General features: G+C 41.8%; 1 protein-coding gene and 1 pseudogene across 11 annotated transcripts in view; one reads left to right on the top strand and one right to left on the bottom strand.

Moving 5' to 3' along the window:
* Cux1 (cut like homeobox 1) overlaps positions 1 to 16,936 on the top strand; it is a 394,563-nt gene that overhangs the window by 192,538 nt on the left and 185,089 nt on the right. For all 11 annotated transcript variants that reach the window (XM_004630467.3, XM_004630466.3, XM_023714408.1 and 8 more), the window contains exon 3: positions 9,736 to 9,783. In XM_004630467.3, coding sequence (XP_004630524.1) covers positions 9,736 to 9,783 — 48 coding nt within the window. The remainder of the gene's footprint in view (positions 1 to 9,735; positions 9,784 to 16,936) is intronic.
* On the bottom strand, positions 6,722 to 7,134 carry LOC101581505 (annotated as a pseudogene).

The following is a 16,936-nucleotide window of genomic DNA, read 5'->3' as shown; positions in this document are numbered from 1 at the left end:
CTTTCAGCCTATGAATGTCTTTATGAGTTAAATGTGTTTCTTGTATACAGCATATTGTTGGATTTTGTTTCCTAATCCACTCTACCAGTCTGTTTCTCTTAATTGGTGAATTGAGTCCATTTACATTGATGGTTAGAATTGAGATGTATTGACTTATGATTGACATCTTATTTACCTGTTGTTGCTTACTCATTTTTCTCCTGTGTTTAAATGCTTGCCCTATTTAGTTGGTTTCTTCTGATCTCATTCGTGGAGTTCTGATCATTTTGGTCCCTCTGTAGAACATCTTTCAGTAGCCTGTGTAGGGTTGGCTTTGTCATCATGAAATTCTTTAGCTGTTGTTTGTCATGAAAGTATTTCACTTCTCCATCAAACTTGAAACAAAGTTTTGCAGAGTATAGTAGTCTGGGCTGGAATTTGTTTTCGTAGAGGACTTGAAGTACTCTGCTTCATACTCTTCTTGCCGTCATGGTTTGTGAAGAGAAGTCGGCCGTAATTCTGATGGGTTTTCCTTTGAATGTGATCTGCTTCTTTTCTCTAGCAGCTTTCAGTAAATTATTCTTGTGCTGAATTTCTGGGATCTTGACTATTATATGTCTCGGTGTGTTTTTCATTGGGTTGAGATTCCTTGGCGTTCTGTATGCTTCAGTTACCTGAATGTCAGATTATTTCCTCGTATTTGGGAAGTTTTCTGCTATTAATTCTGCCCATATATTTTTAATGTCATTTGTATTGACTCCTTCTTTCTCACTGATGCCTATTAGTCTCACATTGTTCATCTTTGCATCATCTTGCAGGTGATGGATTATTCTTTCCTGCATCCTATTTGTTTATAAGAGATTCTTTCTTACCTTTTCACTAGCTGCACCAGCATCTTCAAGATCTGAAACTCTGACTTCACTTTCACTTAAACGGTTTCGCAAGCTTGTGATTGAGATTTTAGTTTTCTCTATATCGCTTTGTCTCTGTTTTATGCGATCTAATTCTTTCCTGTATTACTCATTCAAGGAATCCATCATTTTTCTAATCTCTCTCTCTCTTTTTTTTTATCAATGTCTTCTTTAGGAGCAGTTATAAATCGTTTTACTGCAGTGTTTTTTTTCAGATTATGTTTCCTCCCTATGTTTCTGTAGTTGATTCTTTACTTCTGAGGCTATGAGTTCTGAGAATTCTTTTTTTTATTTCAGAAAATTCCGCTCTTGAGTTCCTCTATAACTTTCTGCTGTTGCTTATTTACTATCGATGCTATTAATTTGTACATTTTAGCTGAGCTAGTAGAGAATTCTGCTCTGAGTTCCTCTATGACTTTCTGCTGTTGCTTATTTACTATCGACACTATTCATACATTTGAGCTGAGCTAGTGTCCTCTGCACTTGTTCTGGGTGAACATAAGGTTTCCTCCATATGTTTCTGCATTTATTCTTTACTGCAGATGTTATTAATTCAGGGATTTCTTTTTTCATTTCCAATCTGAGTTCCTCTATACCTTTCTGCAGCTGTTTCTTTATTTCAGAAGCCGTTGATTCAGTGCCTTCAGCTGTGTGATTCCCAATTTGTTCTGTGTTAGTGTTCTCTGCACTTGTTATGGGTGGGCTTGGGTTCTGAGATTGCATTTTGCTCGTTCTCATTGTCATTTTGTGTAGCACTGTCTTCTGACCTTTGTTGTAGATCTTTGTTGCAGTTATAACCTTAGCACCTACTGAAATTCAGGTGTAGATCTACAAAGTTTGAATTTTTCCAGCTGTGCCTGGCTTGGATCTGGCTGCTGTGCTCAGCTTCTTCCTGCTGCTGCCCTTGGGGGTGAACCTGTTGTGCCCTCTGACAAGATGTTCTGCTCCTGGACTAGCTGGCTGGTTCTGTCTCCTACACTTTCTGCAGAGATTGCAGCTGCAGGGTTTCACCCCAAGCCTGTATGCCAGGCCTGAGCTGAGTCTGGAGGGGACAAGTTGGAGTAGGGGGGAGAGGCAGCTCTCCCACACACTCACCAGGCCTGTACTAGGACTGGATCCGGGGGTTCTCGGAACACAGCAGAAATTCCTACTCGGCGGGCAGGGTAGGGGAGGTACTGCGGAATGGTGGGGGGCTTCCCAAGGGTTTGGAAGAGTGTCTCACCCATGCTGTACCTGGGCTGGAGCCAGTAGGTCCCGCCGGTTCAGGGTAGCCATAAGCTCTCCAACACACTCACCAGGCCTGGGCTAGGACTGTGTCTGGGGGTTCCCTTAACATGGCAGAAATTCCTACTCAGCGGGCAGGGTGGGGGATGTGCTGCAGAGTGGTCGGGGGCATCCCAAGGGGGTGGAAGAGGGTCTCACCTATGCTGCGCCTGGGCTGGGACCAGTAGTTCCCACCAGCGCAGGGTAGCCGGAAGCTCTAAAATTCTTTTTAATCATTCATTCATTCTTTTGGTACAGGATCTTGCTATGCTGCTTAGACTTGTAGTGATCCTTCTGTTTCATCCTTCCCCACACTGGGATTATAGGCATGTACCACCACATTTGGGGTTCTGGGACCAGCACAGCGTGCCATTTGGGGGTTTGAGCCCAGGGCCTTGTGCTTGCCAGGCCATGCTTAGACTGCCGAACTATTCAGCCACCTCCTTGGTTTTTAATGCAAATCAGCCTTATACTTTTGCTAGGATGAACCCCACTGTTATGGTTTGTATGTGTTTGTCCCCTCAGAGCCTCATGCAGTCATTGGGGCATGGTTCTAGAATTTGTGATTAATTCATGATCCAAATTTGGATTATGGGTCTGAATATTACTGGGATTATGAGTGTGAGTGCTGTACCCAGCCTGGGGTAGATGAGGAGAGAGACTTGACTCTACCACGGCTGCAACTGTTCCTCCCGTTTGTCTTTGCTTTTTGCTCTTTGCCGCTACCATGAACAGTTGCTCTCTGTCTTGGAGCCAGCTGAGTATGGACTGAAACCTCCACTAAATAAACTAGTGAGCTAAATAAACCTTTCCTTCCTTAATTTTGGGTGTTGAATATTTTGTCCCAGCAATGAGAGAAAAGTAACTGAGACACCCACCCAAACCTGTACCACTCAAACACAAAGAAGGTGCGAACTGAGTCCAGGGAGGGAAAAGAGAGTTACTGCCATCAGCGAGGTCAAATTGCCAAGAGCACAACACATCTTGTACACAGCAGAGCTGTCCTGCAGAGGTGCACCTCAGGCATCTCAGTGCAACTCTAGAAAAAGTCCAGATTATCTCACCTTTGTAAAGTAGGTTCCTTTATGATGCCAAAGATGTGTTTATGTCTTGCAGCTCTCTCTTGTTTACATGCCGTGTTGTGCTAATCCCCTGAAGTCCTTGTCTCTCCAAATACAAACAATCCTAGAGTCGCTATCCCTGGGAGACAGCACAACTCAGTGCTATCAGCTGTGGTAGTTATCAGCTCTTTGTCTGGCACGTGACTTTGGGACTCACGTCTCGACATTCTGCCTTGCCTTGTCTGCCACAGGAGCTGAAGGTTCCAGAGGGGAGACAGAGCCTATCAGAGATCACACAGTGGATAGAAAGCTGAAATCCATAGCCTGCGCTTCCAGAGAGTGCGTGTGCATGTCTCCTTCTGTGCCCTACAGGTGCTGCTGAGCATTACATGGCAACTGTGTGGTTTTTGTCCTTCACCTTTTAAATCAGAATAATTTTCTTTACCAATTCTCATTACCTATAAAATGCCTTGATAGCATTTTGCTGTTGGGTTTTCTGATCTAAATTGTGTATAGTGAATCAGAGGTTTTAAGAATAGTGGAAATCCTTTTCACATAGGATAAACATTACTGTATTATTTGCTGTGTACTCAAGGGAGAAGTTGAAATGAGCTATTTTAGCTTTTGCCAACAGACATCTGATATTAATCTCATGAACATCACTGTGTATTAAGATGTTTGTTGCTTTTTGCTTAACGGAAGGTACAGGAGTGAAGAAAATTGCTATCAGTGAAAAACTATAACTGAATTAAGGATGTAACCCTAAAGTATTGTTAAGATTTCAGATGTGTTAGTTACCTAATTATCACCTGTTCCCTGGTGGTTTTCATCAGCCTGCCTGCTGGTGACTGTAGTGAAGGGCATGTGGATGGACAGGACAACCAGAAGCAGCAGCATTCTGCTTTCTGGGCAGCTAGACAACCAAGGGCACTCCACTACACAAAAATAATAAATTATGTCATTCCTTTGCTTACCAATTACAGAGAGTCCCACGGGTCAGAATTGAGCATCTTTGGATCTCTTTCTGTAGTTTAGTACAAACCCAGATAATATTTGCAGACAGCAGAATTGGATAAGAAATTTCTTGAAGTGCCAAAAGTAAAATTAGAATAAGTGACTTTTAGCTGGCGACTTGAAGCACATATGTGTCAGTTTGTGTATGATGTGTGAATATATAGTGGTTTCTTTCTCCTCAACAATCTTTGTGTGTGTGTGTGTGTGTGTGTGTGTGTGTGTACACATCCCACTTTAATACCAAAAGCTTGCTTCAGTAGGTCCGTTGTGACATGTTCAGATGCTCAAATCGGTGACAGCCAGTTGGTTGAAAGGAGTTTGCTTGCTTTAAGGACATGAGAAGCGCAGCTCTTTAGCCTTCCTGAAATTCTAACATAGTATATAGAAATAATTCTGTCACCTCAGAGCTGGTGCTTCTCAGTTCGTACTATTTGATGCTGGCCCTGTGCCAGGTCAGCAGAGTTGGAAGGAGCCTGGTAGGAGGCATTGTTGGCCACCCATCTGGCCTTGACCTGAACATTTCCATCAAGCTCTCTGTCCTTCTTTGGCAAATTTGTGGTCTCAAATCCTCAGTACCCTGCTTTTCTTATTCCAAGACTCCATCTAGTTTGTCTATTTCCCCTCTGAATTTGGACCCTTTTTGAGCCCCTTGAGTAATATATGTCTCTGTTCTCATGCCACCACATTGCTGTCTGAATATTCAACTGGCTGTAGCACAGGGTTGGAAAGAGAGCTGGGTTCAAACCCTAACTTCCTGTGTTGCCTTAGACAAGTTTTTTTTTTTTTTTTCTTCCTGACCCTCAGTTGTCCTTACCAGTACAATGGACTAGTCTCATGTGGTACAGGGTGGGTGTCCTGGAAAGAAATGGATCTGTGCCGAGCATGTAGCAGCACTCATTTGGCACTCCTGGATCTTATCTACCTTCTGTCTCTCCTTTTCTGGTTTCAATTTCTCAAAACCTTCCACACACTTGCTACAGCTGGTTCCTACCCTTCACCCTACTTAAAACCTCTCAGCTGCCAGGAGCTCCTCAGGGTCTAAATCCAGCTCTTATCCTGTCCTCACCTCCATGACCAGTATTGAATACAGGCACCCCCTGCTCCACAAACTCCCCTTTGCCTAGCCCTTTATTCTTTCTGTTCTCTTACACCTCTCTCAGTGCCCATTTTTTCCTCTCAAGTTACTCATGGCAGGGCAGTGAGTCACCACCTCTGCTGCTCTGTCCCAGGAGAGCTGTGATTTGCAAGTGCATCTCTTTGCTATGAACTACCCAGGATAGCCATGTGTGGCTATAGAACACTTGACCTGTAGTCAGTCAAAACAAGGGATGTACATATGTGTAAAATAAAACACATAGCAGATTGCAAAGACTTAATAGGAAAAAAATGTAAAATACCTTAATAATTACTGTTAAAAGATAGCGTTTGGGATATATGGGGATGAAATTAAATTGAAATATGTATATGCTTCTGTTTGTGTCTTTATAGTTATGCTTTTTTCTTTTCCTGTATTTTAGGAAAGAGTGTACAAGGTGTTCAGGGTCTCACTACTAGATCGGACTCCTAGTGATTCTCCTGTTTACAGCCTCCCAAGTGCTGAGATTACAGGAGTATCCAGTCCCAGTCACCATCTCAGCACACCCCGGGGGCAGGGCCAGGCCAGAGCTGGCAAGGCAGGCTGGGAATCGAACCCCTGGCCCCTGTGCCTGCTTGCAGGTGCTTTAATCCGCTGAGCTATTTGGCTGGCCCTATAGTTAATAGTTCTGTTTGTGCTTATACTTACTAGAAGTGCACATGTGTGGCTGGTGGTGTTTTTGTGGACAGAGCTAATTTGGAACCAGGAGCCTAGCTCCAAGGGTTTTTCTGCAGGTGGGCTGATCTTCCCCACCTACTGATTCTCAACTCTCTTTGAAGGGGTTTTTTGTTTTCAGTCTTTTTTTTCCGGAACCAGGGATTGATCTCAGGCCCTTGCACTTGCCAGGCAAGCGCTTACTCTACTGAGCTATCTCCCTGGCCCCTGAAGGTGGTTTTTTGTTTGTTTGTTTTTTTCATCTACTTGCTCATTCATTGATTTCATGCTCGAGTGACCCTGTGTACCAGGCCCCACTGTAGGCATGGAGAAGATAGAAAAGTGCTCTGTGAAGTACAGCCCAGGCTCACTGGCACTCTGGGAAAGGGGTCCAGCATGAAGGTTTGGGCTGGTCTTTTTGCTCTCCAAACCTTCAGTTCACAGATCACAAGTTGTCTTACACTAAGCCCTGGCCATATCAATAGACTCCCTCATGATACAGTGTGATATTGTGATTACTATGGGGTGGGCTGAGCTAGAAAGGGCTGACAAAGGCACATGGGGTATGGAATAGAACCAGCTTCCAATCTTCTTGAGTTAGAGACCCTCTTGTGTCCAGGTGTCCTCAGGAAAGTAGTGCCCAGCCCTGTGTTGAATGTGGCAGATAAGCCTATTCCTGGCCCTTTTTTTTTTTTTTTTTTTTTTTGATATAACAACATTTAATTCTATCACATTCCCATCAACCATCAAAGGCAGTAAATGACAATTATATTGGCCACTTCCACTGGTTGGCAGGAGGCTCCTCCACTAGCGGCTCCCATGGTTTCCACTGCATCATTTTCCTTGCCAGACTTAGTTCACTTTCAGCCTGAAGAATCACCTCTTCTACTTGGCCAAGCTGAAGTCGGTCTTCTAATTTTTTAACATCTGGTTCCGCTTTCACTATAGCCAGCCTCTCATTTGTAATTTGTTCTGTGTATTTTCTATATGCAGCACTTTTAGGAATTTGATCAAGAACATCAAGAATCTTTGTGTACAATATTCTTAGCCTCTCGTGCGGCATCTCGCACATGGCCAACCCCATGAGGCTAGTGGTCTTCTTCAGCGCGCCTGCCATGACAGCCTTCCTGGCCCTTTTGTAGCTTTAGACTGGATAGAAGGAGGATGCATTGCTGTCACCATGGCCCGATCATAGAATTCAAAGTGAAATAGCCAGAAGCATGTCCAGAGACAGTGAGTCCTCCCTGCTTCCACTTCCAGGAGCCCTGGGTTCCTCTCTCAGCAGCTAAGGGTCATCAGAGGCCACCTGCTATCAATACAGCAAAGCAAGGTCCTGGGCTTCCCCCATGTCACAGTTCCCTTTGGCTTTGACTGCCTTTTTCTAGGGCAGAGAATACTCAAAGCACGTGTAGTACAGCTATCTGTGTTTATACTTCCTGCATGATTGCTTATAGTGACCAAGTGGGGCTTATGCCTTCTGATTAAAACATAAGCTTTCCCACAGACTCTAAGATCAGGGTTGGGCAAGATCTTCTTTCCATCATTCTTTGTCCTTCATACCCTCTTTACCCTCATTTCCTTTTCAGTGTTAGGTTTAGGCCTGTCTTTCTAGAGTACAGTGGGCTTAACAAAGGAGTTTCACTTTCTTATTGCAGCTGTTGCAATTTGCCACTGTCCTAATGGCTTCAAATGATTGAACTCCATCATGGGACTATGTTGGAAGTTAGGCACCCAAAGTGAAATCCACTAGGCTAACATAAAGGTGCCAGTACAGTTGTACTTTTAGAAACTCTAGGGGCATCTGTCTCTGTCCTTTCTAGCTTCTGCTGGGGGTCCACATTCTCTGACCAATGTCCCAACTTCATTCCCACCTTGGCTTCCATTCTCAGGTCTTATTCCTCACTGTGGCCCTGCTTCCTCCTTGTGAGAACACTGTGATGACATAGTGCCTAACTGGATGATCCCAGATCAACTACTTAAGATTCGTAGTTCTTAACTTAGTCATATCCATAAAGCCCATTCTTTCTACCATGTTACCAATTTATTCACAGGTTCTAAGTATTGCAACATGGATAAATTTATCTTGTGTATTTTAAACTGGTAATGAATCATATTACCAGCCCCCCCTCTTAAATTTGGTGTAGAAATACAGAAAATCATCCAGTGGAAAGAGCAAATTGTTGGTTTCTCCAGGGAAATAGTAGTAAGATAAGGAAATAATAGTAAGAAAAGAATGCATTCTTTTTTTTTTTTTTGGCGGAACTGGGGATTGAACTCAGATCCTTGCGTTTGCCAGTCAAGCGTTTATCCTACTGAGCCATCTCCCCAGCCTGAGAATGCATTCTTTAGAAAATGGAAAAGGAAAGTGATATAGATGTGCGTGTGTGTGTATGTGTGTGTGCGCATGGTGTTTTGCTGGGGATGCAACCCAGAGTCTTGAGTATGCTAGGCATACTTGAGTATACTAGTGTACCACTGAACTACACACCAACCCGTACTGTACTTCTTTGATGAAATGTTTTTACCAGGTTGTGGCACAAAATTACATGTTGTAGTTATGTTTGACAGAAGCTCATGAGATAGCCTTGTCCAGTGGGTTCAGATATTGAAGATCTACCTGCCTCATAGGGCCATTAAGCAGTTGAGATATGGCTGGTATAACAAAATTCAACTTAATACCATTCTAGTCAAGTTACAGATAGATATAAATATCCACATATGCTTGGTGGCCCTGTGTGGCACAACATAAGCTAGAACAAGTCTCCATGATCAAACTCTCTAAGTAGGCCTTAGGAGGCCCCAGTGGATTAATTTTTAGTTCTGTCTCTGAGGGCAAGAGAGTAGCTTTCCTTGGATTCTCAGAAAACTTCATGACCCCAAAAGCTAAGGGGCCTCCTGCCTATCGTGTGAGACTGTGCCTTGATTCAGATTTATCTTTCCTTTTATGTTTTCTTGTAGCATTGTGTTTGTTTTTTGGGAATAATACTTTTATTGTCTCCCCCTATCATTGATTGATGTGTTTATTTTTTTCACAGCTAATCAGTCTCTGCTGGGCATGTACATCAAAGTGACTCTGGGGTTTAAGCAGTTGTTATTGCCTGGTCTTAGTCCTAGACCTATTGACTCAGATCCCACACATGCGTTATGCTCAGAAAAATTGGCTTCTACTTTGAAAGTGTCAGTAATGAAGTTGCCTTCTTCAAGTACATTCCCAATCACTTCATTATAAATAAAATACTTTGAAAAACATAAGGACATACCTATTGGATGTCTCCATGTTACAAAATGGTTATAGTCTGGGGGTTTGAGATAAAATTTCTAGTAACTAACTACACCGGACATGAATTCAGAACAAGCTAGATCTCCCTCTAACTGTGCATAAATAGCCCAAATCCATCGCAGATGGATTTGTATCAAACCTACATTGCATTTTATTCTAAGTCAGTGATCTCACTTGGATCAACAGCAAAAACTGGTCCTTAGCACATTCCAGCCAGGACTTAGCAGAAATAAAATCTAGTACTCTTACATAACTCAGTATAAATTCTGGAGTCATTACTGTTGATTGTTTTAGGAGGAAAGCTCAGAAGGAACCAGGGTGGTTTTATGCAGTGATAATTAGCACGGAACCTCAAGCAATTCTTAGGAAGCCCTAACTAGTGTTTTCCTTCTCTTTCTTCCTCCATTGGCTGTTTGTCGACTGGCTGTCCTGCTCCAGGATTTGCGCAAGCAGGTAGCGCCACTGCTGAAGAGCTTCCAGGGGGAGGTAAGTCTTTATCTTCACCCTGAGCCACCTCCATACTCTCAGTCTTTGTTTTTATTCACATTAGATAAATGCCACTAACAGAAGACGCTTAGCCTGATGAAGACTTCTGGGCTACAGTGGCCCTATGCCCCACCAATCTAGTGCTTTACAATGAGACTTTTTTCCAATGTGTCCTCATTGAATGGCCCTCTGGAAAGGGAACCGTATTCAGAATACAAAAAGATGTGGTGCATTTCAGGGAAAAATGCTTCAGTTGGTTGTGCTTCCTACAGTAGACTGAGGTTGTTTGGCCCCTGTCTTTAGGGACCCACAAACTACCTCCAAGAAGTCATTTAGTTTGTGACCATGAAGACACCCATAAGGAACAGGCAGATGAGAAAGTTTGGTGCTTGCTTTTTTTTTTTATTTTTTTATTAAGGATTGAGCCAAAGGTCTTCACACTGGGCTATATAATCTATCCTTTTAAAAAAATTTTTATGGTGTGACAGAGTTTCACTATTTTGGCTGGCAGTGTATGCTTGAACTTAAAGTTTTCCTGCTTCAGCCTTGCTTAGTGTTGAGATTATAGATGTGCATCACCACTATGCCTGGCTTAATCTGGTGCTTTATGGGAGGCTGGTGGGGAGAAGTGGAATTTCATTTGATCCACAGACCAAAACACAGAGCATCAGGCAGAAGTCACAAGGATAAGCTTGAACACCATGTAAGAAAATATTTTCTTATGGATCATTCCAGGAATTGACTGAACTGTCAGGCAAATGGGCCACAAACAGCAAGTTACAGCCCTGGTCACCTGTGAATGTGAACATTGCCCACAAAGAACACTGGGCCAAAGCAGGTGACGGAAGCTCCTTCCCAGTGCTTTTGTAGAGATCTGGTGAACTGTAGAAAAGCAGAAATTGTGTTTGCACTGTGAACCTCATTCCTACCTCTTCCATGATGGGGAGAAATAGGAAGCAGTAGAATACTAGGCTCATGAGAAAAGGGAGCAAGAGGGTTTTTTTTTTTTTTTTTGTATTTTTAGGGAAGGGGCTACAGTGTGTTCAAGGTCTCATTACTAGATTGAACTCACAGTGATTTGCCTGTTTACAGCCTCCCAAGAGCTGGGATTATAGGTACATGCCACCATGCCCAGTCTCAGTCACCATCTCAGCGCATCCCGGAGGCAGGGCCGGCACAGCAGGCCCAGGTACCTGTACCTGCTTGCAGGTGCTTTAATCCACTGAGCTATTTTGCCAGCCCTGGGAGCAAGAGTTTTTTAAAGCCCTTATAAGAACTCCCATTGGTGCAGTCTTAGGAATTTTATTTTCTTGCAACTTCCCAGGTTATAGAAGACACAGAGACTGTGGAAAGGGGCAGGATAGGGGAAGCAAGACACTGGGCTTGGGATGCAAGCACTAAGCATGGACAGCTCAGACTGACATCTGAGAAAGGCTAGATTCCTGGCATAAGTGATTGGGCTTCCCTGACTGCCGTAGACAGGTGATTACAAGATGGAGAGGTGGTTGGGGGTGCCAGAAAGAAGAGTGTAGCAGTGGCTGCGGGTGGACACTTAACATTTAACTCCTGAACCAGTACCCTTTTTTAAATTGACAGTACATAGCTTTATGGGGCCCCACTGTCCTTGACTTGGTTAGGTCCCAGGGAGACCGTTACCTGGTCTCTGATGATCTCGAATAGCCCTTTCCTCAGCATCTGTTTCTCCACCCTTACTGGATAAACAAAGCTATCCCCTGACTTTTGGTGGCACTTGATCTTATCTGTCCTCTGACCTGTTCCACAGGTTTGGAGAGGCCCTCTGGCTAAGGGTTTCTCTCCCTGACAGGGGCCCGATGTGATCACTCATTTTTCTTTTGTTTAGGAAACCTTCAAAATCTACATGGAGGGCTGGTGAGATGGCTCAGTGGTCTAAAGCACCTACTTGGAACAAGCTTAGCAAAGCACAGGGACCGCGGTTCAATCCCCCAGCACCACATGCCAGCCAGCCCCGCCCCCAGGTGGGCTGAACTGGCCACACACACACACACACACACACACAAATAAATAAATAAATGTTAAAAAAAAAAAAACTACATGGAAGTAGAAAGTTTAGTACAGTGGACACCTATACACCTTTACCCCCTGCTCCCCTGCTCTTCATCCTTTGCCAAGAGTTGGAAAGTCGGTTGATCACATCGTGGCACTATGACCTTAAACCTGTGTGTCTCCAAAGTTAGGACTGCAGTAAGATAGCTCAGCAGTACTACCTAATAGCAAATCTCAGCATAAGAAAAGAGCAGTAATTCAAGACTAGACTATCTGGGGCTTGGGATGTAGCTCAGTAATAGAGTGCTTGCCTTGCAGGCACAAGGCCTTGAGTTCAATCCCCAGTACCACCGAGGGGGAGAAAACAAACAAACAAAGGCAGGCAGGTAGGCTAGACTATCTAGTATTTCACCTAAAATCAAATCTCCCTGATTATCTCAGGATGTCTCTTATAACTGCCACCATCCCTAACACATGGGTTCCAATCAGGTTCACACTGCATTTGCTGATATATGAATATTATGTGTTTGTATCTATATATCTTTAATCTATTTTAATGTCTTCTCCTTACCTTTGCTTTTGCTTTTTAATCATTGACTTGGGGAAAGGGATAAGCCAGTTATATTATAGATTATTCCACAGTCTGGGTGAGATAATGGGTTTACTTCTGAATACATCAAATTTGAAATGCGTGAAACATCTAGGCTTCCCATTGGCCTATTTTTATTATTTATTTATTTATTTATTTATTTAAATGTATTTAGTACCAGGTCTACAGGGTCTCACTACATAGATACTGGACTCGTAGTGATTCTCCTGTTTTCAGCCTCCCAAGTGCTAGAATTACAGACGAGTGCCACCACACCTAAGTCTTAATCCCTATCTCAGCATGCCTGGGAGGGGGAGCTGGCACAGCATGCCACCATTGGCCTATTTTTAAAAAGCTACTTAAAAGATAAAATATGGGGCCAGGAAGATGGCTCAGTGGAATAAGCGCTTCCCTGGCAAGCGCAAGGGCCTGAGTTCAATCCCCAGTTCCACAAAAAAAAAAAAAAAAAAAATTAACACTATTAATTGATATATATCAAACCTCTGCTAATTGCTATATTTTGAAAAATAAATTTTATGCTACTTAAAGTATATAACATATTATTGGATACATTCAGATAATAAAATGGTTATTATAAAAAAGCTACCAAACATACCCATCATCACAGTAATTACTTTTGTGGCAAGAGTAGCTAAAGTCTTCTTTAGCACAATTCCCTGATACAGTACAATAAGATTTTATTAATTCAGTCCTCATGTATATAACACATTAGCTCTTTAGACTTGCCCATCCTACATACTTGCTAATTTCTTTATCTTTTGATCTACATGTCAACATGTCCTCCTTCCTCCCAAATTGCTTCAACAACATTAAATGAATAATGTTCTTGTTAATTATTTTAGTAGAGGAGGTGCTGTCACACTTGTAGAAGGATGGATGCACAGGGCAGAGAATAAGGAAAGGTTAGACCTTCGCTGGCCAGTTTTCCTCTGACTGAACTGTAGGCTATGGGCTGTTGCCTGTGTAGGGCAAGGCCCACTAAGCATAGGTGTTTTAGAGCCAGCTGCACAGATCAGAGGTTCCCCTTCTCACAGCATCTGATAAATTTCTTTTTCTTGTTTTGGCAAGATTCTTCAAGCTCATCCCAAGGTTCTTAAAGTCCTCCTGCAAAAAGGACTTATATATTGTTAGTGAAAAATGTCTCATTTGCCCAGAATTTTTTGTTTTGTGTTGCTTTTGTTGTGCTGAGCATCAAAGCCCCAGGGTCTTGTAATGCTAAGCTGGCAGCAATCTTAGCACTGAGCCCCAACCCCAGCCCTGCCCCAGAATTTGTATAGATTACTTCCTCCCTTGAATCCTCCAAAAGCAAAGCAAAACAAAAACTGGATGTCTTCAGACAGCAAGAAATTCCTCTAATCTTCAGGGTCCCTGCAAGACCACATATGCAGTGTGCAGTAATGTAAAGGGAAGCATAAATCTGCCAGGGCATCTGTTGTGGTTTGTGTCTACATGTCCCTAAACTTCATGCAGTCATGGAGTGGACTTCTGGAGTTTGTGATTAGTTCATGGTCCAGTGCTGGGATTATTGGTGTGAGTGCTACACCTACCTTAGAGTAGGTAGTTTGCATACAATATAAGGAAGGGAAAGGGTTTTGCTCTCTGCTGCTCCTTCATTTTTTGCTTTTGTTGCTTTTGCTGTTTTCCACTGCCATGAACTGTTGCCTTCTGACATGTACCACTCTGCCTTAGAGCTGGCTAAGTGTGGGCTGAAACCACCACATATTGTGAACTAAATAAACCTTTCCCTCTTTAATTTGGGTGTTGGATATTTTGTCTCAGCAGTGAGAGAAAAGTAACCAAGACAGTGCAGGTGCACCTCCATGTATTCCTGTGGTTCTCAATACAAGGTCCAGCCACCTTCTCTGTGCCCTTGAGATGTTTCCTGCCTGATGGACAGCAGCATACCTGTCATCCTCACACACCAGCTGGAAGTCCTGGTAGCCCCTGAGGCCATCCAGCTTCCTCACCCACCTGCAGGCTTTTGTACAAACTGGCACGATCCTGAACCAACCGCCCTTCCCACCTTCCCCACTACCCAGCCCACTGATGCCTGGGCATCTTTTCCTCAGGTGGAGATCTCATCATTTCCAACAATAAGCTGAGTGAGGCAGGTTCCCTTTATGTGTGAGGTGTTGCTGTTAATAAGATGAAAGAAAATCCCAGTTATTCCCAGGAATACTTTTAGAAGCCAGTAAGTAACTGGTATCCCTGACTGGATAGTTTGAAAGGTTATAATCATATTTAATTATTATAGCAAAGTCATTGAATTTAACAGCCACAGAAATTTGATTGATTGATTTTCTATTTCTCAAGCCCAGTCAGTTACTGGGGAGGGGAATAACCTAATTGTCATTTCAGTTTAATCATGGTCTAGTCCAACAATGATTTAAACAGTCCCTTGAGTGAAATAATACACTGTCTAGGAAAATGCTGAGTCTCCAGAATTTTCTCCTTTATCTCCCAAGAAAAGTCTTGCTCTAGAAGGTTGAGGGGTTAAGGGGTAGGGTACTGATTTAGGTGACTTGGATTGGTAGTCTAGGTGTTTAAACTAAGTGTCCTCAGACAGAAAATTCTCTTAGAAAATAATTCAACTACTTACATTAGTTTAAACAGGAATAAGGAAATAATATTACATTATATATTAATAGATATAAGAACATAACAAAGATGAATGAAGGTACAAGAGATACACACACTAAAAGTTGGTTCTTTGAGATTTATGTAATGACAACCCACTTTTCAAGAACAACAAAAAAGATAATGTTGGGGTAAAAGTAAAGATAACATTACAACTGCAGCAGAGATTTAAAAGATAATAAGGCAATATTATAAGCAGTTCGTTCTAAAATTTTTTAATTTAGACAAAACAGTTCAATTTGTAGAATACTATAATCTCCAACCCTGACTAAGGAAGAAGTAGAAAAATTAGTCTATAACTATTACAGAAACATTCTCACAAGGTTCAGACAGTTCCCTGGGAGAGTTCTATCAATCACTCATGGAACAGATAGTTCTAATCTTTTGCAAACTCCTTTAGAAAATAGAAAGGGATAACATTTCCTAACTCATTTTATGAGGCTTATATAACCACAATGCCAAAACTAGACAAGAACAGGAAAAAAAAAAAGTCAGTCTTATTTACGAATAGGTGTTCGGGAGACCTTAAAAAGGCAAGTTGAATTCACCAACTTCAGTATATCACAAGAATGCTCTTTTGGTTTAACATTAACAAAATTTATTAATATTAATTTATATCATTAAAGCAGATTAAAGAAAAAAGTGTCACCTTAATAGTTATAAGAAAATAATTTCATTCTATGAAAAATACTATGAGCAAACTAGAAATAGTGAGAACATTATCCTGGTAAAAGGTATTTATCAAACATTTTTAATTCAGTCATCAGACCCATTGATGTTAAAAACATTTTCCTTACAACTAGGCACAAGAACAACAGTGCCTATTTACTACTAATTTTATTTAACTGGAAACCTTATCATAGAAGCCAAGAGAAAACAAGTAAAATATAAGTATTTTTAACACAAGAAATAAAACTAGCATTTTCTAAGTGAGCCTCAGTTATTTAACAAGGTTGCTAGATAATCAGTTTACAAAAATAATTATGTATCTCTCCATCAACAAAAAAACAAAAAATATAATATTTGGACTAGAGATAGCAACATAAACCAGAAAAAATATACCTAAAAATAAATATAACACTGTATCAGAACTATTTCTGTAGAAACATAAAACATTTATATGGAAGGATATTAAGATTTAAATGGGAAGAATATGGTATCCAAGTATAAAAATGCTCACTGCTATTAAAAAGGTTAGCTGAACACAGTGACACATACATGTAATCCTAGCACTTGGGTAGCTGACTCAGGATTGCCATGAGTTTGAGGCCAGCCTGGGCTACCTAAGCAAACTTGAGCCCAGCATACACTACATAGTGAGATCCTGTCCCAAAATAGGAAATACTCTTTTAAAAAGTCAGTTATTTCAAAGGTGATCTAATTGGAAATACAATGAAAGATCATTGTAGTTCTAATCAGAATCTTAATGGGATTTTTATAAAACGTGGAAAGCTGATTCCAGATTTTCTATATACATATATCCAAGAGCATATGGTCAATTAAAACCAAAAACAAAAACAGGGAGAAAGGGGTTGCAAATATGGCAAATACTTTCAAAGTTGACATTATAAATCAGTGAGGAAAGGGGAACTTTCTAGTATACAGTCCTTTGATAGTTGGTTAATCAATATAGGTTTAAATATATTCTCTACCTCATGCCATATATACACACAAATTATAGGTAAAGAGTTAAGGCAAAGCAAAATATTAAGCCTCATAGAAGAGAATACAGAATATAATGTCTTTCGGGGCTGGAGAGATGGCTCAGTGGTCTAAAGCACCTACTTAGAACAAGCTTAGCTAAAGCATCGGGGACCGCGGTTCAATCCCCCAGCACCACATGCCAGCCAGCCCCGCCCCCTGGTGGGCTGAGCTGGCCAC

This window comes from Octodon degus, unplaced genomic scaffold, assembly GCF_000260255.1.
Source record: "Octodon degus isolate 3935 unplaced genomic scaffold, OctDeg1.0 scaffold00035, whole genome shotgun sequence".
Classification (NCBI taxonomy): Eukaryota; Metazoa; Chordata; class Mammalia; order Rodentia; family Octodontidae; genus Octodon; species Octodon degus.
Note: the sequence above shows the minus strand (reverse complement) of the source record. Positions and strands in the feature narration are given on the sequence as shown.